General features: G+C 43.8%; 1 protein-coding gene across 10 annotated transcripts in view; it reads left to right on the top strand.

Moving 5' to 3' along the window:
- Positions 1-23,687, top strand: part of LOC110503044 (neurexin-1a) — a 747,078-nt gene that overhangs the window by 580,856 nt on the left and 142,535 nt on the right. For all 10 annotated transcript variants that reach the window (XM_036960883.2, XM_036960887.2, XM_036960882.2 and 7 more), the window contains one exon: positions 11,970-12,141. In XM_036960883.2, coding sequence (XP_036816778.2) covers positions 11,970-12,141 — 172 coding nt within the window. The remainder of the gene's footprint in view (positions 1-11,969; positions 12,142-23,687) is intronic.

The raw sequence follows: 23,687 nt of genomic DNA, 5'->3' as shown, positions 1-23,687 counted from the left end.
ATGGCAGTAGTAGCAGTAGTAGTAACTCACTACAGTTTTACATCTGTGCTGGTCATGGCAGTAGTAGTAACTCTCTAGAGTATTACATCTGTGCTGGTCATGGCAGTAGTAGCAGTAGTAGTAACTCACTACAGTTTTACATCTGTGCTGGTCATGGCAGTAGTAGTAACTCCCTAGAGTATTACATCTGTGCTGGTCATGGCAGTAGTAGTAACTCCCTAGAGTATTACATCGGTGCTGGTCATGGCAGTAGTAGCAGTAGTAGTAACTCACTACAGTTTTACATCTGTGCTGGTCATGGCAGTAGTAGTAACTCCCTAGAGTATTTCAGCTGTTCTGGTCATGGCAGTAGTAGTAACTCACTACAGTATTGCATCTGTTCTGGTCATAGCAGTAGCAGTAACTCACTACAGTATTGCATCTATTCTAGTCATGGCAGTAGTAGCAGCAGTAGCAATACTCTCCAGCTGAATTAGAGGAATGACAAGAACAAGAGAAGCAAAACAAGACAGAGACAAGATTAGAGGAGACGAAGTGTAGGATACATTCACCAGTTAATCAAACTCAACATATCATGCTAGCATGCATAGTGCTCACTGTCTGGATGGGTAGGGTTGAATCTCAGGGTGAAGACACACACCCACACACACACACACACACACACACACACACACACACACACACACACACACACACACACACACACACACACACACACGCGCGCACACACACACACAAACACACACACGCGCACACACACACACAGAGGATGGGATTGGTTGGATTTTGGTGTACAGTTACAAAACACAAACACGTACGCACACACATACACAATGGGTGTGGTTGGATCTTGGGGTGCGGCAGTAGTGCAGTTATGTGTACATTTGTCCAGTGGTGCTACCCAGTAGGGAGCAGCACTTACCCAGATCTGAGCTCTCTCTCCTGGGGAGTGGCGTAGAGGAGTGCTGGGTTATGGAGAGCTGGAACTGGTGGGGTAGAGGAGAGCTGGAACTGGTGGGGTAGAGGAGAGCTGGAAATGGTGGGGTAGAGGAGATCTGGAACTGGTAGGGTAGAGGAGAGCTGGAACTGGTGGGGTAGAGGAGAGCTGGAACTGGTGGGGTAGAGGTGAGCTGGAACTGGTGGGTTAGAGGAGGGCTGGAACTGGTGGGGTAGAGGAGGGCTGGAACTGGTGGGGTAGAGGAGGGCTGAAGCTTGTGGGGGTAGAGGAGGGCTGGAACTGGTGGGGTAGAGGAGGGCTGAAGCTGATGGGGGTAGAGGAGGGCTGGAACTGGTGGGGTAGAGGAGGGCTGAAGCTGATGGGGGTAGAGGAGGAATGGAGTTGGTGTGGGGGGGTAGAGGAGGGCTGGAACTGGTGGGGGGTGGAGGAGGGCTGGAGCTGGTGGGGGGTGGAGGAGGGCTGGAGCTGGTGGGGGGTGGAGGAGGGCTGGATCTGGTGGGGTAGAGGAGGGCTGGAACTGGTGGGGTAGAGGAGGGCTGAAGCTTGTGGGGGTAGAGGAGGGCTGGAACTGGTGGGGTAGAGGAGGGCTGAAGCTGATGGGGGTAGAGGAGGGCTGGAACTGGTGGGGTAGAGGAGGAATGGAGTTGGTGTGGGGGGGTAGAGGAGGGCTGGAACTGGTGGGGGGTGGAGGAGGGCTGGAGCTGGTGGGGGGTGGAGGAGGGCTGGAACTGGTGGGGGGTGGAGGAGGGCTGGATCTGGTGGGGGGTGGAGGAGGGCTGGATCTGGTAAAGGGGTAGAGAAGGGCTGGAGCTGGTGGGGTAGAGGAGTGCTGGAGCTGGTGAAGGGGTAGAGGAGGGCTGGAACTGAAGGGGGATGGAGGAGGGTTGGAGCTGGTGGGGGCGGAGGAGGGCTGGAACTGTTGGGGGGTGGAGGAGGGCTGGATCTGTTGGGGGGTGGAGGAGGACTGGATCTGGTGGGGGGTGGAGGAGGGCTGGATCTTGTGTAGGGGTAGAGGATGGCTGGATCTGGTGGGGGGGGGGTAGAGGAGGGCTGGATCTGGTGGGGGGGGGGGCAGAGGAGGGCTGGATCTGGTGGGGGGGCAGAGGAGGGCTGGATCTGGTGGGGGGGTAGAGGAGGGCTGGATCTGGTGGGGGGGTAGAGGAGGGCTGGATCTGGTGTAGGGGTAGAGAAGGGCTGGATCTGGTGTGGGGGGGGGGGTAGAGGAGGGCTGGATCTGGTGTTGGGGTTGAGGATTGCTAGATTTGGTGGGTGGAAGAGGAGGGCTGGAGAGGACGGCTGGATCTGGTGGGGGTAGAGGAGGGCTAGAGCTGGTGGGTGGTAGAGGAGGGCTGGAGAGGAGCTTATACACCTGCATTGCTTGCTGTTTGGTGGTTTTGGATAGATTTCTGTACAGAACTTTGTGACCTCAGCTGATGTAAGAAGGGCTTTAAAAATACATTTGATTGATTGATTGGAGCTGGTGGGGTAGAGGAGGGCTGGAGCTGGTGAAGGGGTAGAGGGGGGCTGGAGCTGGTGGGGGGTGGAGGAGGGCTGGAACTGGTGAAGGGGAAGAGGAGGGCTGGAACTGGTTGGGGGTAGAGGAGGGCTGGAGCTGGTGGGGGGTGGAGGAGGGCTGGAACTGGTGGGGGGTGGAGTAGGGCTGGATCTGGTGGGGGGTGGAGGAGGGCTGGATCTGGTAAAGGGTAGAGAAGGGCTGGAGCTGGTGGGGGGTGGAGGAGGGCTGGAGCTGGTGGGGGGGGGGGTAGAGGAGGGATGGATCTGGTGTTGGGGTTGAGGATTGCTAGATTTGGTGGGTGGAAGAGGAGGGCTGGAGAGGACGGCTGGATCTGGTAGGGGTAGAGGAGGGCTAGAGCTGGTGGGTGGTAGAGGAGGGCTGGAGAGGAGCTTATACACCTGCATTGCTTGCTGTTTGGTGGTTTTGGATAGATTTCTGTACAGAACTTTGTGACCTCAGCTGATGTAAGAAGGTCTTTATAAATAATTTGATTGAAATTTGATTAATTGATTGGAGCTGGTGGGGTAGAGGAGGGCTGGAGCTGATTGGGGGGTAGAGTAGGGCTGGAGAGTAGGGCTGGAGCTGATGCGGGTAGAGGAGGGCTTGAACTGGTGGGGTAGTGGAGGGCTTGAGAGTAGGGCTGGAGCTGATGCGGGTAGAGCAGGGCTTGAACTGGTGGGGTAGTGGAGGGCTGGAGCTGGTGGAGGGGTAGAGGAGGGCTTGAACTTGTGGGGGTAGAGGAGGGCTGGAGAGGAGGGCTAGAGCTGGTGGAGGGGTAGAGAAGGGCTGGAGCTGGTGGAGGGGTAGAGGAGAGCTGGAGAGGAGGGCTGGACCTGGTGGGGGTAGTGGAGGGCTGGACCTGGTTGGGGTAGAGGAGGGCTGGAGCTGATGCGGGTAGAGGAGGGCTTGAACTGGTGGGGTAGTGGAGGGCTGGAGCTGGTGGAGGGGTAGAGGAGGTTTTGAACTGGTGGGGGTAGAGGAGGGCTGGAGAGGAGGGCTGGGACATTTGGAGGGGGGGTAGAGGAGGGCTGGAGTTGGTGGAGGGGTAGAGTATGTGTGTATGTACAGCAAGAGGGCTGGAAGGGGATAAATGGACTGTGAATGTTTCCCGAATGGCACCCTCTTCCGTATTCCACCCAGTTCCGTATCCCACCCTTTTCCCTGGTCAAAAGTAGTGTACTATGTATGGTATAGGGTGCTTTTTGTGAGGGTGTAAATAGGGCTGGTTGTATGTAAGATGGGACTAATACAGCTGGCTGTCTCCCCTACTGACTGTAACATACCTAGCTACTTTAACCCTAGCTACTGTTTCCCTAGCTACTGTACCCCTAGCTACTGTACCCCTAGCTACTGTTTCCCTAGCTACCAACCAGTTAGGATCTTTCAACCAGACTTCACTACTGACTGGAATAACCTAGCTACTCCTAGCTACTGTGACCCTAGCTACTTTACCCCTAGCTACTGTGCCCCTAGCTACTATACCCCTAGCTGCTGTTTCCCTAGCTACCAACCAGTTAGGGTCTTTCAACCAGACTTCACAACTGACTGGAATATACCTAGATATTGTACCCCTAGCTACTGTTTCCCTAGCTACTGTGCCCTTAGCTACTTTACCCCTAGCTACTGTACCCCTAGCTACTATGCCCTTAGCTACCACCAAGTTAGAGCCTTTCAACTAGACTTCAGTACTGACTGCAATATACCTAGCTACCCTTAGCTACTGTACCCCTAGCTACCACCCAGTTAGAGCCCTAGTTACACCTAGCTACCACCCAGTTAGAGCCCTAGTTACACCTAGCTACCACCCAGTTAAAGCCTTAGCTACCCCTAGCTACCACCTAGTTAGATCCCAAGCTATCCCTAGGTACCACCTAGTTAAAGCATTTTAAACTAGAGTTCTGAAGTTATACTGACAGAGAGAGCGAAAGAGAGAGAGAGAGAGAAAGACACAGAGAGAGAGCTAGAGAGAGAGACCAACATGTGTTTGTGTTTGAGTTCCTCTCTCTCTCGCAATTTATTGGCATGGCAATGTTTACATTGCCAAAGCAAGTGAAATAGATAACAAACAAATGTGAAAAGAGCAATAATAAATATAATTTATTTCTTTCTTCTTTCTTTCTTTCTTTCTGCCTCTACCCTCTGTCTACCCCCACCTCTCTGTCCCTGTCTCTCCCTTCCCCTGCCCCCTCCCCCCTCTCAAATGATTTTGCTTTAGAAAATTGAAAAGGCAATTTGTGACTAGATGCAGGGATTTATTTAAAGAGACATTGGGGAGCATTAAATGGCTATTTGAAGGAATACTAATAAAAGCATCACTATAATTGCTTTAATCTCTTCCACTAACCCTGTTTTTTTTTTTTTTTTTTCTGTATTGGGACACAAAGTTATTTAGTGTATATAGTATATTCAGTGTATTTAGTGTATATAGCTACAATGTATTCAGAAAGTATTCAGACCCCTTGATTTTTTCCACGTTTTGTTAATTTATTGCCTTATTCTAAAATGGATTAAAAAAACGAAAATCCTCCTCAATCTACACCCAATACGCCATAATGACTAAGCAAACTTTTTATTTTTTATTTTATTTTGGCAAAGGTATTGCAATTTAAAAACTGAAATATTACGTTTACATAAGTATCCAGACCCTTTATTCAGTACTTTGTTGAAGCTCCTTAGGCAGTAATTGCAGCTTTGAGTCTTCTTGGGTGTGACACTATAAGCTTGGCACACCTGTTTTCTCTACAGATCCTCTCAAGCTCTTTCAGGTTGGATGGGGAGCATCACCATACAGGTATTTTCAGGTCTCTCCAGAGATGTTCGATTGGGTTAAAGTCTGGGCTCTGCCTAGACCACTCAAGGACATTCATAGACTTGTCCTGAAGCCACTCCTGTGTTGTCTTGACTGTGTGCTTAGGGATGTTGTTCTGTTGGAAGGTTAACCTTCGCCCCTGTCTGAGGTCCTGAGCGCTCTGGAGCAGGTTTTCATCAAGGATCTTGGTGCTCTGTACTTTGCTCCGTTCATTTTTCCCTTGATCTTAACTAGTCACTCAGTCGCTGCCGCTGAAAAACATCCCCACAGCATGATGCTGCCACCACCATGCTTCAATGTAGGGATGGTGCCAGGTTTCTTCCAGACGTGATGCTTGGCGTTCAGGCCAAAGCGTTAAATTGTAGTTTCATCAGACCACATAATCTTGTTTGTGATGGTCTGAGAGTCATGTAGGTGCCTTTTGGAAACTCCAAGCAGGCTGTCATGTGCCTTTTACTGAGGAGTGGCTTCCATCTGGCCACTCTACCATAAAGGCCTTACTGGTGGAGTGCTGCAAAGATGGTTGTCCTTCTGGAAGGTTCTCCCATCTCCACAGAGGAACTCTCGAGCTCTATCAGAATGACCATAGGGTTCTTGGTCACCTCCCTGACCAAGGCCCTTCTCCCCAATTGCTCAGTTTGGCCGGGTGGCCAGCTCTAGGAAGAGTCTTGGTGGTTCCCAACTTCTTCCATTTAACAGTGACAGAGGCCATTGTGTTCTAGGGGAACGTCAATGATGCAGACATGTTTTTGTCCCCTTCCCCAGATCTGTGCCTCGACAGAATCCTGTCTCGGAGCTCTACTGAAAATTCCTTAAACTTAACTGCTTGGTGTTTGCTCTGACATGCACTCAACTGTGGGACCAATCAATTTAATTTACCACAGGTGGATTTCAATCAAGTTGTAGAAAGATCTCAAGGATGATCAATGGAAACAGGATGCGCCTGAGCTCAATTTCGAGGCTCATAGCAAATGGTCTGTAAATAAGGTATTTCTGTTTTTTATTTGTAATAATTTTGCCCAAAGAATTTGCACCGGTTTTCGCTTCATAATAATGGGTTATTGTGTGAAGATTTATGAAGAACAACATGTATTTAATCATTTTTAGAATAAGGCTGTAACGTATCAAAATGTGTAAAAAGGGAAGTGGTTGGAATACTTTCCGAATGCTATGCTATGTATAGCATAACTATGCTATGTAGTTGCCTCCTCAGCACAACACTATGCTATGGAGGAGTCCTTGAGAGGAGCATTACATTTGTAAAATCTTAATTTGATCACCCTGTTGCAGGATAACTTATCCTCTTCTCCACACATGAACAAAGGTCAGATTTCACATCATGTTCTTTACACTTTAGTTTAAAACTACATTCTGAGATTTATAAAATGACAACACAGTGTCCCCGCCACTTGTTTTAGTATATAGCATAGGATAAATATCAATAACCACTAAACAGATTCCCAGCTTTAAAGTTGGATTTATTATCAACATATTTACTGTTTACTTTCTTGTCTGTTTCAAAATAACCACTGTAGGGGGGAGTGAGGGAGTTTAGGGGGGAGTGAGGGAGTGCACGGGGGAGTGAGGGAGTGTAGGGGAGAGTAGGGGGAGTGAGGGAGTGTATGGGGAGAGTGAGGGAGTGTAGGGGAGAGTAGGGGGAGTGAGGGAGTGTATGGGGAGAGTGAGGGAGTGTAGGGGGAGTGAAGGAGTGTAGGAGAGAGTGAGATAGTATAGGGGAGCGCGAGAGAGTATGGGGAGAGTGAGGGAGTGTAGGGGGAGTGAAGGAGTGTAGGAGAGAGTGAGATAGTATAGGGGAGCGCGAGAGAGTATGGGGCGAGTGAGGGAGTGTAGGGGGAGTGAAGGACTGTAGAGGAGAGTTTGGGAGTGTAAGGGGGTGAGGGAATGTACGGGAAGTGAGAGTAGAGAGATGTGGGTGTAGGGGGAGAGAGGGAGTGAAGAGGGAGTCAGGGAGTGTAGGGGGAGTAAGGGAATGAATTACTTACTCTAGCTTTAATGGTATCAGTTGATACAATCTTGTGTTAAATTTTGTCTTCCTTTGAAATTACATTTATAAACCAGAGGAACTTCCTAGTCTCCATAATCTGGTGTGACACACTACAAGTGTTTCTAACTGGGGAAGCTAGAAGTAGCTTTTGGCTGTGGGATGTGCTCACTGCTTACTCAGTGTTAGAGTGATTGAGCAGAGAAAAAGAGGGAGGGAGATAGTGAGTGAGAGAGTGAGAGAGTGAGTGAGGGAGTGAGGTTATGCTGACTGGATAATCTCATGCAGTGTACTGCTGTACTGTGCTGTAGTGTTGAGCCCCCAACCAGCTGCTCCATTCATAGCTGCTCAGAAAGAGAGAGGCAAATTGAGTAATAGAGAGAGAGTGGGTAGAGAGAGAGAGAGAAGGAAATGTATGATCATATTAGAGACACATATTTCCCTCAGATTACACGGATCCACAAAGATTTGGAAAACAAACCCAATTTTGACAAACTCCCATATCTCCTGGGTGAAATACCATAGTGTGCAATCACAGCAGCATGAAAAGGGCAACCAGTGAAGAACAAACACCATTGCAAATACAACCCATGTTTATGTTTACAGTGCCTTGCAAAAGTGTTCACACCCTTGGCATTTTTCCAATTTGGTCTCATTACAACCTGTAATTTAAATATATTTCTATTTGGATTTCATGTAATGGTGAAGTGAAATGAAGAAATTCTACAAAATTAAAAGTGGTGCGTGCACATGTTTTCACCCCCTCTGCTATGAAGCCCCTAAATAAGATCTAGTGCAACCAATTACCTTCAGAAGTCACATAATTAGTTAAATAAAGTCCACTTGTGTGCAATCTAAGTGTCACATGATCTATCACATGATCTCATTATATATACAGTTGTTCTGAAAGGCTCCAGAATCTGCAATATCACCAAGCAAGGGGCACCACCAAGCAAATGGCACTATAAAGACCAAGGAGCTCTGAAAACAGATCAGGGACAACGTTGTGGAGGAGTACAGATCAGGGTTGGGTTGTAAAAATATCAGAAACTTTGAACATCCAACTGAGCACCATTAAATCCATTATTAAAAAATGGAAGGAATATGGCACCACAACAAACCTGCCAAGAGAGGGCCACCCCCCAAAACTCATGGACCAGGCAAGGAGAGATTTAATCAGAGAGGCAACAAAGAGACCAAAGATAACCCTGAAGGAGCTGCCAAGCTCCACAGCGGAGATTGGAGTATCTGTCCATAGGACCATTTAAGCCGTACACTCCACAGAGCTGGGCTTTATGGAAGAGTGGCCAGAGAAAAGCCATGGCTTAACCTCTCTAGGGTACGTGGGCGTCCCACCTGGCCAACATCCAGTGAGATTGCAGAGCGCCAAATTCAATTACAGAAATACTAATTATAAAAATTCAGAAAACAAAACATATTTTACATAGGTTTAAAGATGAACTTCTTGTTAATCCAACCACAGTGTCATATTTATAAAATGCTTTTCGGCGAAAGCATACCTAGCCCAGAACATACCTATCCCAGAACATAGCCCAGTTGACAAATTATTAAACAGTAACCAGCCAAGCAGAAGCGTTACAAAACTCAGAAATAGGGATAAAATTAATCCCTTACCTTTGATGATCTTCATATGGTGGCAATCAGAAGACATTAATTTACTCAATAAATGTTCCTTTTGTTCGATGAAGTCTCTTTATATCCAAAAACCTCTGTTTTGTTAGCGTGTTTTCTTCAGTAATCCACAGGCTCAAACTCAGTCAAAACAATATCCGTAAAGTTCATAGAAACATGTCAAATGATGTTTATATTCAATCCTCAGGTTGTTTTTTAGCCTAAATGATCTATAATATTTCAACCGGCAATAACGTTGTCAATATAAAAGGTAAACAAGAAATGCACATGCGCCTGAAAAAGCTCTGCGACACGTTAGGGTCCACTCGTTCAGACTGGTCTTACTCCCTCATTTATAAGAATACAAGCCTGAAATGATTTTAAAGACTGTTGATATCTAGCGGAAGGCATAGGAACTGCAAAGTCAATGGATACTGTAATGGCATTCAATAGAAAATTACAAACCCCCCCAAAAAAACTACTTCCTGAATGGATTTTTCTCAGGTTTTCACCTGCTAAATCAGTTCTGTTATACTCACAGACACTATTGTAACAGTTTTGGAAACGTTAGAGTGTTTTCTATCCAAATCCACCAGTTACATGGATATCATATCTTCTGGGCCTGAGTAGCAGGCTGTTGAATTTGGGCATGCTTTTCATCCAAAATTCCAAATGCTGCCCCCTACCCTAGAGAGGTTAAAGAAATAAATAAGCAAACTAATTTTGTGCTTGCCAAAAGGCATGTGGGAGACTCCCCAAACATATGGAAGAAGGTACTCTGGTCAGATGAGACAAAAATGTTGCTTTTTGGCCATCAAGGAAAACACTATGTCTCGCTCAAACCCAACACCTCTAATCACTCCGAGAACACCACAGTGAAGCATGGTGGTGGCAGCATCATGCTGTGGGGAATTTTTTCATCGGCAGGGACTGGGAAACTGGTCAGAATTGAACGAATGATGGATGGAGCTAAATACAGGGAAATTGAGGGAAACCTGTTAGTCTTCCAAAGATTTGAGACTGAGATGGAGGTTCACCTTCCAGCAGGGCAATGACCCGAAGCATACTGCTAAAGCAACACTGGAGTGGTTTAAGGGGAAACATTTAAATGTCTTGGAATGGCCAAGTCAAAGCCCAGACCTCAATCCAATTGAGAATCTGTGGTATGACTTTTGCTGTACACCACCGGAACCCATCCAACTTGAAGGAGCTGGAGCAGTTTTGCCTTGAATAATGTGCAAATATCCCAGTGGCTAGATGTGCCAAGCTAATAGAGACATACCCCAAAATAAATGCAGTTGTAATTTCTTCTAAAGGTGGCTCTACAAAGTATTGACTTTGGGGGGGGGGGGGGGATGAATAGTTACGCACGCTCAAGTTTTCTGTTTTTATTTGTCTTATTTCTTGTTTGTTTCACAAAAAACGAATATTTTGCATCTTCAAAGTGGTAGGCATGTTGTGTAAATCAAATGATACAAACCCCTCAAAAATCCATTTTAATTCCAGTTTGTAAGGCAACAAAATAGGAAAAATGCCAAGGGGGTGAATACTTTTGCAAGCCACTGTATTTATTTCCCCTTTTGTACTTTAACTAATTGCACATAAAATGGCATTTGAAATGTCTTTATTATTTTGGAACTTTTGTGAGTGTAATGTTTACTGTTAATTAGTATTGTTTATTTCACTTTTGTGTATTATCTACTTCACTTGCTTTGGCAATGTTAGCATATGTTTGAATTGCCAATATAGCCCTCAAATTGAGAGAGAGAGAGTAGAAGAGAAGCTTGCCTGAGCCAACACACCACATAAAGCACTCCTGTGTACTGACTGAAGACCCTTCAATGATATGACTAGAGCTCATTACAACACATGCCTGACCTGTGCCGGGGGCAGAGATGGTGTGACAATGACGGAACAGACACACAGTATTGAACATATTTTTAGTATTATTTGATTCCATTTGGTTTATTCTTGTTTGATGCAAAACACTGAACCAATCCGTATCAATCAGATCTGAATGCCATATACATTCTGACAAAAAATATATTCCCACCTTCTGATTGGACTTTAATGGTTAAACTGATGAGTAGTTTAAGTTTTAAACTGTGTTTTGGGGCACACAGCAATATACAGATGGTCTCTCTAATTACCCGGAAGTCAAAATAGTCATGCTGATATAAAAATAATAGGGAGAAAAGTGTCAGGAAATAACCGAGTTGGTTTATTAAGAGGACACACACCATGGACAAGGTAGTCTTTTAACAAAGGCAATCAGTAAAAAACATTGCTCAGCCCCCTGAGTTATTTGCATTACCTAAGCAATATGTAGCCTACTCATGTTTTTATTGTTTTGTTAAATCCAGACATCAGTGGATAAACATAAATAAATATTGATTGTGGATGTTGTAACACTTGATTAGAATTGATAACTATAGTTATATTGACAAGGAAATCGATTCAGACAGCATTATACTGAGTATTACTTCTATGTAATGTCTCCGATTTGAATAGCTCACTATTTCCTTTCATTGTGTAAACATAATCAGATGGTATCTACAGTTCAGTGGCAACGCATGGATGTGGTTATCATCATCATCATCGTCATTATCATCAACATCATCCTCACCACCATCATCATAATCATCATCATCATTATCATCACCCTCATCACCAGCATCATCATCATCTCCAACATCATCACCATCACCAGCATCATCAGCATCATCATCGTTGTCATAATCATCATCATTACCATTATTATCTTCTTCATCACTACATAAACACAATGACTCTTACACTTTGCTGTTCTTTATAAAACAACCAAACATCTGCTTTGGAATATACAAGATACACTTTCTTCTCATCAAGATACACTTCCTTCTCATTAAGATACATTTCTTTCTCATCAAGATACACTTCCTTCTCATCAAGATACACTTCCTTCTCATCAAGATACACTTCCTTCTCATCAAGATACACTTCCTTCTCATCAAGATACACTTCCTTCTCATCTTTAAAACCTTATTTTCTCTTTCTTTTTTTGTGTCAACAGGAAAAAGGAAACATTGCAGTTATATTTAATGTTGGAACGGACGACATAAATATCGAGGAGACAGCAAAGTTTGTAAATGATGGAAAGTACCATATAGTGAAGTTTACTCGGAGTGGCGGTAACGCCACACTACAGGTGGATGACCTACCTGTCATAGAGCGCTATCCCACAGGTAAGACACGCCTTATTACCTTCCCAGCATCCTCTCTGCTCACAGTGCTCTCTACCACACTTTGAATGTACCTGTACTTGAAATGACCAAGAAGGGTATCCTAACTGTTGTCAGGAGAAGGTTTAATAAATGTTGGGCTATTTAGAAATGGTGTATGACATGTTTTTGGTTGGTTTGTCATTTATATATACTGTGCTTATTTCTCATAATAATACTGTCCGTTTTTTATATAGTAACCTTTGAAATGGCAACATGTCAGCAGGACGATGACTATTGTGTTGAGAAGGCTTTAAATATCAACACTTGGGTGTCTTGAATTCACAACATTTGAACTACTAAAAGGCTTTGACAAAGGCTACAGAGGATCCAAGTCAGATGAATTATTTAATGTCTTGTTATATGTTACAGCATTTGTCATAGGCTACTCTAACCAGGAAGTGAACGTGTTCTGTTACCCAGGAACACCCATAGCTTTCACTGAAGTAAGTTAAGACAGCAAATTGAAATGGCCAAATTCTAGTGGATTATGAAGTATTTAGCCATATTTTAAATGGTGAAATTATAGCACAGGGTGGCATTTTATTTCCATGGCAATGTCCTACTGTCCACTAGGGGCAACGCAAGCATCTATTAGCACCTAGTTTAAACCGCGAGCTACAGCTCAGAAGATTGTGGGTTCAATCCCAGTGCTAGTTTTGTTTTGAAATGTTTGTTTTTCTATTTTAACCTTATCGCAAACCTTAACCACTCGGAATCAATGCATAATCTTAACCCTAATGCCTAAATATCAGAATTAATCAATTTAACACTAATGCCAAAATTTCAGAATGAAATCCTAATTTCAACCGTCAAGGTTAGTTTCAATTTAAGTTGTGCGCAGTTTGACTGACAGCTAACATACGTCAAAATGTGCAGGATTTAAAACGGCACCACATGCCAGAATTAAAAGGGCTGGCCATGCCATATCTCTGTTGCTGCAAGTATGCCAGTTTCTTTGGAGATTGTTTTGCAAAATTGTCTACTCTAAACAAATTACAATTATTTCAAGGGATACAGTATGGTTAATCCCATTAATTGACATAACGGTTGGAATATTGGAACTGGCATGTCACTTCCTGTGATGTCCTTTCTGTAAATATTATTGTCTATCCTCTGGACAAATATTGTGTAGGGAGACTCAATGATAATCTATGTTTGCCTGCAACAGCAAACAGTTTCACTGTATTCTTATGGTATAAGATGTATAAGATAGAATATGAACATATTACCCACGCTCTGTCATGACAGTTCTCAGGAAAAGAGCCTTTTTGGAGGAGGGGACTAGTTTATAGGAGAGGGGCCTAAAACAAGGGGAGTAATTGCAAAAGGGGCCTTGCTCATATGGGTGGACCCTGCCTGGTATGTGAGGATCCTGGTGCATAGGGGAGGGGCCTAGCTCATAGGATCAGGATCGCCTGAGTCTAACTCAACAATCTTGGCATGAGGACAAACCAGAGATGATTTCAACCTGTCCGCCCTCCTCTCCTCCTTCTCTAATGTTTGTTGACCTTTTCAGGCGGACCAGTGCATTCACCAAAACTAAAGAGGGCTTTTATGGCTGGGGACAAATTCGTTCGTCACTCTTCGCCTCAGGTAGACAGGGGAAATGAATGCCTTGTGACGTGCAGAAAACATAGAGGAACAAAGCATTCACCGCAGGGTTAATAGACTGATGGCTGTATCGTTTTTAGAGGATCTATGGTTGCTATAGGATCTTAGCTGTGCAGGAGAGAGACTCACTGACACACAGACGGACAGGCACACAGACGGGCAGAAAAACACAGACCGACAGAAACACACACACACACAAACACACATACATACATACACACACACACACACAAACACACACACACACACACACACACACACACACACACACACACACACACACACGCACATATCAATACACTAAATCTTTTGGATACTTGAACAGATAATTGCATCTTGAGACAGCCATTTTGGGGCAAAAAAGAGTAGATAACTCGTTGCACAGAGAGATGTCTAAAAGGAAGTATATTAATTTAGTTGAAGGTTGGTTAGCTCTCTAATAAATTCAGAGCTGCATGTTTTCATTTGGTGTGAGGGGAGGAGTAATTAACCAAGGATATTTCTCAACGGCAGATTAAACTCACCGGCTCAATGGAGGAAATCAAGACAAAACAAAGAATCAAGAAAAAAAAAAGACACTTCAACAACTCCTCCTGAATGTCTTTGAGTCAGAATTCATTGTCTGTCTAAATCTGCAATAGGATCATTTGTTAGCTAAAATATATTATTTTACTTTAATTAATTTGCTACCATTTGTTTCAGTGGTATAACAAAAACGTCTAGAAGGCAATTATGTCATTGTTATTATGTAAGTAAGGACACAATCGTTAAGACTTCATATCAGTGAATTCTAATTAAAATACTTGTCAGCTAAACATTCCCTTTCAGATATCATTTTATGTTTTATTTCTTAGCTGCTGTATTGGAATGGCCTTCATTATCAAACGTGCAATTGAATAACATGTAAAACAGTTACTATTTGGATTTGATTAAAGACAAGTGTATCTACAGCTTGTTTCCAATCTAAATGGTTTCTGTAGGCATGGTCAATTACATGTAAGTACGGTGGTGAATGCAGACACATCGTATTCAGAAGCTTTGGTTGGTCTTTTTATAGAGCTCATTCACACAGACTAGACAAACATTATTGGCATTTCCCCATTTCCAAAACTCCTAAGACAGACCTGTTTATTTTCTCTCTTAATTCTGACTTGACATGGAGTTCAGTATAATGTCCTGAAATGAGTACAACTTCAGACTAAAGTTTTTCAAAGTCAACGCAATAAAATAAAAAATGAATCACGAGAGATGAATTAGATTTTGTGCCACTTAGTCAGAACTTGATTGACTCTGTGTCTCAAAGAACGACTGATAAACCACCAGAATGAAACTACCAAAGAAAGGAGGGAGGGAAGAGGAGTGGGAGAGATAAGAAGAAGAAAAAGAAGATGAAGAACTTGTTATACATTTTTGTATTTCACATCAAGCAGAGTAAAAACATGTTATAGTTATATCGTATTATACATCAACGGAGCCAAGTCAGTCCTACTGGTGTCCCCCATTGTAATTCTATGAAAGGAAACCATTATACAAAATAACATTGAACATGGATATGCAGTGTAAGTCATTTTGAATTTCCAAACAACATCTAATCAACAGACACACATTCAAATCCACCTATAGTTGTTTGGAGATATGAGGGGATGAGGGGGGAAACCCTGAGGGAGTTTTTCAACTGCGTCTTCCGTCGTGACGTCCCCTGTATGCCCACCCGCTAGACTGCTAGCCGCGGCCCACTAGCTGTCTAGAGCACATCGGAACGTTAGCTTAAGAGGCCCATCGGACAAATTCTCTGGCCACTCTACCTATTTTGCCAATTGGCCTGGTTTACCACACGAGCCCGGCTGATCCATCCTCTGACAGAGGCTAGCCAGCTAACTAGCTACTAGCTAGTGGTCAGCTAGCCACTGCTAGCGGTCATCAGCTACCTTTAGCCCGGACAACTCTCGCCAGTTTGCACAGCGCGACTCAAACCAGAGCAAATTGGACTCATTTTTCTCCATATCTACGGATTCCTACCGCAAGCTCTGAACCTTTTTTTTACTCACCTAAATCAACGCAGCTAGCTAGCTACTTTCCAAGTGGCCACTCCTGGCTAAGGTCTCTGTCCCGAAGCAAGAACCAATTAGCCTGAAGCTAGCCTTGCTAGGCCCATCTGCTAGCCTGCTAGCCGCGGCCCACTAGCTGTCTGGAGCACACCGGACAGTTAGCTTAAGAGGCCAAACGGACAAATTCTTTGGCCACTATACCTATTTTGCCAATTGGCCTGGTTTACCACACGGAGCCCTACTGATCCATCTGCCAACGTCACAGCACAAGAGAGCCACAACAGACCTTCTTCCGTCGCAACGTTCCTCAAAGGCCCTTTGCTAGCTTGCTAGCCCCGGCCCGTTAGCTGCCTGAAGCCACTCGCTGGACTCCTATGATAACTTGGCTACGCATGCCTCTCCCCCACGTCAATTGGCCTTGTCCATTGCTGTTTTGGTTAGTAATTATTGCCTTATTTCACTGTAGAGCCTCTAGCCCCGCTCAATACGCCTTAGTTAACACTTTAGTTCCAACTCCCACACATGCAGTGACATCACCTGGTTTAAATTATATTTCTAGAGACAATAGCTCTATCATTGTCACTCCATGCACAGGTTTAGCCCAATGTATTCACATCCTACCATACTTTGTCTGTACATTTTGCCTTGAATCTATTCTACTGTGCCCAGAAATCTGCTCATTTCACTCTCTGTTCTGAACGTACTAGATGGCCAGTTATTTTAGCCTTTAGCCATACCCTTATCCTACTCCTCCTCTGTTCCTCTGGTGATGTGGAGGTTAATCCAGGCCCTGCAGTGCCTATCTCCACTCCAATTCCACAGCCACTCTCATTTGTTGACTTCTGTAACCATAAAAGCCTTGGTTTCATGCATGTTAACATTAGAAGCCTCCTCCCTAAGTTTGTTTTATTCACTGCCCTAGCACACTCTGCAAACCCGAATGTCCTAGCTGTGTCTGAATCCTGGCTTAGGAAGACCACCAAAAACCCTGACATTTTCATCACTAACTATAACATTTTCCGATAAGATAGAGCTGCCAAAGGGAGCGGAGTTGCAATCTACTGCAGCGATAGCCTGCAGAGTTCTGTTTTAATAACCAGGTCTGTGCCCAAACAATTTGAGCTTCTACTTTAAAAAATTCACCACTCTAGAAACAAGTCTCTTATTGTTGACCCTTGCTATAGACCACCTTCTGCCCCCAGCTGTGCCCTGGACACCATATGCGTATTGATTGTCTTCAGAGCTCGTGCTGCTAGGTGACCTAAACTGGGACATGCTTAAGACCCCGGCCATCCTACAATCTCAGTTTATAGCTCTCAATCTCACACAAATTATCAATGAACCCATCAGGTACACCCTCAAATCCGTAAACATGGGAACCCTCATAGATATCATCCTAACCAACCATGATCTCCAAATACATCACTGCTGTCTTCAACCAGAATCTCAGCGATCACTGTCTCATTGCCTGCATGCGTAATAGTGTGCGGTCAAGCGACCACCCCTCATCACTGTCAAACACTCCCTAAATCACTTTAGCGAGCAGGCTTTTCTAATCAATCTGGCCCGGGTATCCTGGAATGATATTGACCTTATAGGATGTCTGGTTATTCTTTAAAAGTGCTTTCCTCACTATCTTAAATATGCATGCCCCTTTCAAAAAATGTAGAACCAGGAACAGATATAGGCCTTGGTTCACGTCAGACCTGACTGCCCTTGACCAGCACAAAAACATCCTGTGGCGTACCTCATTAGCATCGAATAGCACCCGCGATATGCAACTTTTCAGGAAGTTAGGAACCAATATACACAGGCAGTTAGGAAAGCAAAGGCTAGTTTTTTCAAACAGAAATGTGCATCCTGTTGCACTAACTCCCAAAAGTTCTGGGACACTGTAAAGTCCATGGAGAATAAGAGCACGTCCTCCCAGCTGACCACTGCACTGAGGCTAGAAAACACTGTCAACACCGATAAATCCGAAACAAAAAGCATTTTTCTATGGCTGGCCATGCTTTCCACCTGGCTACCACTACCCCGGTCAACAGCCCAGCACCCCTCACTGCAACTTGCCCAAGCCTCCCCATTTCTCCTTCACCTAAATCCAGATAGCTGATGTTTTGAAAGAGCTGCAAAATCTGGACCCCTACAAATCAGCCGGGCTAGACAATTTGGACCCACTCTTCCTAAAATGATCCACCAAAATTGTTGCAACCCCTATTACCAGCTTGTTCAACCTCTCTTTCGTATCTTCTGAGATCCTCAAAGACTGGAAAGCTGCCCCTCTTCAAAGGGGGAGACACTCTAGACCCAAACTGCTACAGACCTATATCTATCCTACCCTGCCATTCTAAGGTCTTCAAAAGTTAACAAACAGATCGCCGACCATTTTGAATCCCACCATACCTTCTCAGCTATGCAATCTGGTTTCAGAGCTGGTCATGGGTGCACCTCAGCCACGCTCAAGGTCCTAAACGTCATCATAGCCGCCAACGATAAGAGACATAACTGTGCAGCTGTATTCATCGACCTGGCCAAGGCTTTTGACTCTGTCAATAACCACATTCTTATTGGCAGACAACAGCCTTGGTTTCTCAAATTACTGCTTCGATAGGTTCACCAACTACTTCTATGTCAGAGTTCAGTGTGTCAAATCGGGCCTGTTGTCACGGACCTCTGGCAGTCTCTATGGGGGTGCCACAGGGTTCAATCCTCTGGCCGACTCTTTTCTCTGTATACATCAATGATGTCGCTCTTGCTGCTGGTGATTCTCTGATCCACCTCTACACAGAACACCATTCTGTAAACCTCTGGCCCTTCTTTGGACATTGTGTTAACTAACCTGCAGACGAGCTTAAATGCCATACAACTCTCCTTCTGTGGCATCCAACTGCTCTTAAATGCAAGCAAAACTAAATACATTTTCTTCAACCGATCGCTGCCAACACATACCCACCCGTCCAGCATCACTACTGTGGACAGTTCTGACTTAGAATATGTGGACAACTACAAATACCTAGGTGTCTGGTTAGAGTGTAAACTCTCCTTCCAGACTCACATTAAGCATCTCCAATCCAAAATTAAATCTAGAATCGGCATCCTATTTCACATAAATCATCCTTCATTCATGCTGCCAAACATACCCTAGTAAAACTGACTATCCTACCGATCCTTGGCTTCGGAGATGTCATTTACAAAATAGCCTCCAAAACTTAACGTGATACACTGGATGCAGTCTATCACGGATCCATTTGTTTTGTCACCAAAGCCCCATATCATATACCTACCACCACTGTGACCTGGATGCTGTCGTTGGCTGGCCCTTGCTTCATATCTGTAGCCAAACCAACTGGCTCCAGGTCATCTATAAGTCATTGCTATGTAAAGCTCCGCCTTATCTCAGCTCACTGGTCACCATAGCAGCACCCACCTGCAGCACGCGCTACAGCAGGTATATTTCACTGGTCACGCCCATAGCCAATTCTTTCTTCGGCCGCCTTTCCTTCCAGTTCTCTACTGCCAATGACTGGAACTAACTGACTCATATCTCCCTCACTAGCTTCAAGCACAAGCTGTCAGAGCAGCTCACAGATCACTGCACTTGTACATAGCCCATCTGTAAATAGCCCATCCAACTACCTCATCACCATAAGTACCTAGATGTCTGGCTAGACTGTAAACTCTCCTTCCAGACCCATATCAAACATCTCCAATCTAAAATCAAATCTAGAGTCGGTTTTCTATTACGCAACAAAGCCTCCTTCAGTTACACCGCCAAACTTACCCTTGTAAAACTGACTATCCTACCGTTCCTCGACTTCGGCGATGTCATCTTCAAAATAGCTTCCAATACTCTACTCAGCAAACTGGATGCAGTTTATCACAGTGCCATCCGTTTTGTTACTAAAGCACCTTATACCACCCACCACTGCGACCTGTATGCTCTAGTCGGCTGGCCCTCGCTACATATTCGTTGCCAGACCCACTGGCTCCAGGTCACCTACAGGTCCTTGCTAGGTAAAGCTCCGCCTTATCTCAGTTCACTGGTCACGATGACAACACCCACGTGCTCCAGCAGGTGTATCTCACTGATCATCCCTAAAGCCATCACCTCATTTGGCCGCCTTTCGTTCCAGTTCTCTGCTGCCTGTGACTGGAACAAATTGACAAAATCGCTGAAGTTGGAGACTTTTATCTCCCTCACCAACTTCAAACATCTGCTATCTGAGCAGCTAACCGATCGTTGCAACTGTACATAGTCTATTGGTAAATAGCCCACCCAATTTACCTACCTCATCCCCATACTGTTTTTATTTATATACTTTTCTGCTCTTTTGCACACCAGTATATCTTCCTGCACATGACCATCTGATCATTTATCACTCCAGTGTTAATCTGCAAAATTGTAATTATTCACCTTCCTCCTCATGCCTTTTGCACACAATGTATATAGACTCTTTTTCTCTTTTTTCTGTGTTATTGACTTGTTTATTGTTTACTCCATGTGTAACTCTGTGTTGTTGTCTGTTCACACTGCTATGCTTTATCTTGGCCAGGTCGCAGTAGTAAATGAGAACTTGTTCTCAACTAGCCTACCTGGTTAAATAAAGGTGAAATAAAAAAAATATTGTTATTTATTTGATTTATTTTGCTCCTTTGTACCCCAGTATCGCTACTTGCACACTCATCTTCTGCACATCTATCACCCCAGTGTTTAATTTGCCATACTGTAATTATTTAATCACTATGGCCTATTTATTGCCTCACCCCCTTTATCCTATCTCATTTGCACACACTGATTATAGACTTTCTCTATTGTTTTATTGACTGTATATTTGTTTATTCCATGTGTAACTCTGTGTTGTTGTTTGTGTCACACTGCTTTGCTTTTTCTTGGCCATATCACAGTTGAAAATGACAATTTGTTCTCAACTAGCCTACCTGGTTAAATAAAACCATTTAAAAAATGTCTCATTTGATTCGGATGAACACATATTAGTTCCATTTCTTACCAGATTCAAGTGTTAACTGCTAGTTAACTACCCATCAAATATGAATGAGTTTAGCTATACACAAATAGGACAACTTCCTATATACAGTAAATGGTGCTCTGTGTGAGGATTATCTGAACAGAACAGGATTAATCCAAGCCCACCTCTCTCTCTGTTGCTCTGTACTATACAGCATCCCTTCCCCTTCCCCCCCAGCCATCTGCCCCATTCATAATATATATGAATCCAATATGGTTTGATGAGCCTTCATTAATACCTTGGTCGGTCTAGTTGTGTCTCAAATGGCACCTTATTCCCTATATAGGATTCCGATTCCCTATTCCCTATATAGTGGCACTCCACTGGATTCCAGTGGAAGATTGCATTCACCACAAGACTATGGTGCTTTCCTACATAGCAGCAAGAGGAACTGCCCCTCCCTACCTACACCTCACTACCAGGCTATGCTCAAACCCTACACACCCAACCCGAGCACTCTGTTCTGTCAACTCTGGTCTCTTGGCCCAACTACCCGTACAGTAGGGCAGATCCTGCTCAGCCCAGTCCAAGCTCTTCTCTGTCCTGGCACCTCAATGGTAAAATATTTTCCTAATACAACACTTGCACATGACTCCTTCAAAAAGAGAAGGAGAGAGAAAGATGGGGAGAGAGAGAGAAAGATGGCGCAAGAGAGAGAAAGAGAGAGAGGGGCTCTGTTCACAAACACAAACACACCCTACAGAGCCCCAGGACAGCAGCACAATTAGACCCAACCAAATCATGAAAAAACTAAAAGATAATTACTTGACACATTGGAAAGAATTAACAAAAAAACAGAGCAAACTAGAATGCTATTTGGCCCTAAACAGGGAGTACACAGCGGCAGAATACCTGACCACTGTGACTGACCCAAAATTAAGGAAAGCTTTGACTATGTACAGACTCAGTGAGCATAGCCTTGCTATTGAGAAAGGCTGCCGTAGGAAGACATGGCTCTCAAGAGAAGACAGGCTATGTGCTCACTGCCCACAAAATGAGGTGGAAACTGAGCTGCACTTCCTAACCTCCTGCCCAATATATGACCATATTAGAGAGACATATTTCTCCCAGATTACACAGATCCACAAAGAATTTGAAAACAAATCCAATTTTAATAAACTCCCATATCTTCTGGGTGAGATTCCACAGTGTGCTATCACAGCAGCCAAATTTGTGACCTGTTGCCACGAGAAAAGGGCAACCAGCGAAGAACACACACCATTGTAAATACAACCCATATTTATGCTTATTTATTTTATCTTGTGTCCTTTAACCATTTGTACATTGTTAAAACACTGTATATATATATATATATATATATATATATATATATATATATATATATATATATATATATATATATATATAATATGACATTTGTAATGTATTTATTGTTTTGAAACTTCTGTATGTGTAATGTTTACTGTTCATTTTTATTGTTTATTTCATTTTATATATTCACTTTATATATTATCTACCTCACTTGCTTTGGCAATGTTAACACGTTTCCCATGCCAATAAAGCCCTTGAATTGAATTGAATTGAATAGACAAAATGAGAAAAAAAAAATCAAGAAAATCACATTGTAGGATTTTTTATGAATTTATTTGCAAATTATGGTGGAAGATAAAAATTAAGTAATAAATTTTTTCATTTTGTCTGTCATAGTTGAAGTGTACCTATGATGAAAATTACAGGCCTCTCTCATCTTTTTAAGTGGGAGAACTTGCACAATTGTTGCACAATTGTTGGCTGACTAAATACTTTTTTGCTGATGAACCATGCGTGTGGAGGTCTGCAATTTTTTTGCTGAGGTCTCGGCTGATTTATTTTGATTTTTCCATGATGTCAAGCAAAGAGGCACTAAGTTTGATGGTAGGCCTTTAAATGCATCTACAGGTACACCTCCAATTGACAAAAATTATATCAATTAGCCTATCAGAAGCTTCTAAAGCCATGACATAATTTTCTGGATTTTTCCAAGCTGTTTAAAGGCACAGTCCATTTAGGATATGTAAACTTCTGACCCACTGGAATTGTAATACGATGAATTATAAGTGAAATAATCTGTCTGTAAACAATTATTGGAAAAATGACTTGTGTCATGCCAAACTAGTTTGTTAACAAGAAATGTGCGGAGTGGTTGAAAAACAAGTTTTAATGACTCCAACTTCTGAATTCAGCTATAAATATGTTTTTCCCATGCCAGTAAAGCCCCTTAAATAGAAAATGAAAATTGGGAGAGAGAGAAGAAGACAACAGGCTAAAAGGGTGAAGGAATGGAGTGAGACCACCATTGAGAGTGAGAGACAAACAGAGAGAAAGAAAGAGACAGGGGGAGGAAGGAAAAGTTATTGGACGGGATCGAGGGGACCACCATTGTGAAAAGCAGGGTGGGGATAATTGCACCACTTGTGCCTGTACACCGCTCCCTCATGTAATCTCATTAAAATGTCCCATTCTGCCTACTTAATGACCCATTAGACTGTCCTTACCCCAATTATCAGAGGCTCTGTGCGTCCCAAATGACACTCTTACTTCTCCAATATAGTCTGTAGTACTATGAGCCCTGGTCAAAAGTAGTGCACTATAAGGGGAATAGGGTGCCAATTGGGATGCTGTCGCAGACTTCGTATAATATGGAGTACATGCAGCCTCAGAAATTAGACCCTCTTTCTTCTCCAGAGTCTGGGCCATGGAAGTAATACCATTACAATGGTGCTGTCAAGCCCAGAGGGTACTGTAGCAGGGTAGTACACTACTCTATTGGAGGGAACAGCTAGTGCTGTAAGCATGTCTACCACACAGCAGACAAAGTTAA

This window comes from Oncorhynchus mykiss, chromosome 23 (genome assembly GCF_057628025.1).
Source record: "Oncorhynchus mykiss isolate SJ-2025 chromosome 23, ASM5762802v1, whole genome shotgun sequence".
NCBI lineage: Eukaryota > Metazoa > Chordata > Actinopteri > Salmoniformes > Salmonidae > Oncorhynchus > Oncorhynchus mykiss.
Note: the sequence above shows the minus strand (reverse complement) of the source record. Positions and strands in the feature narration are given on the sequence as shown.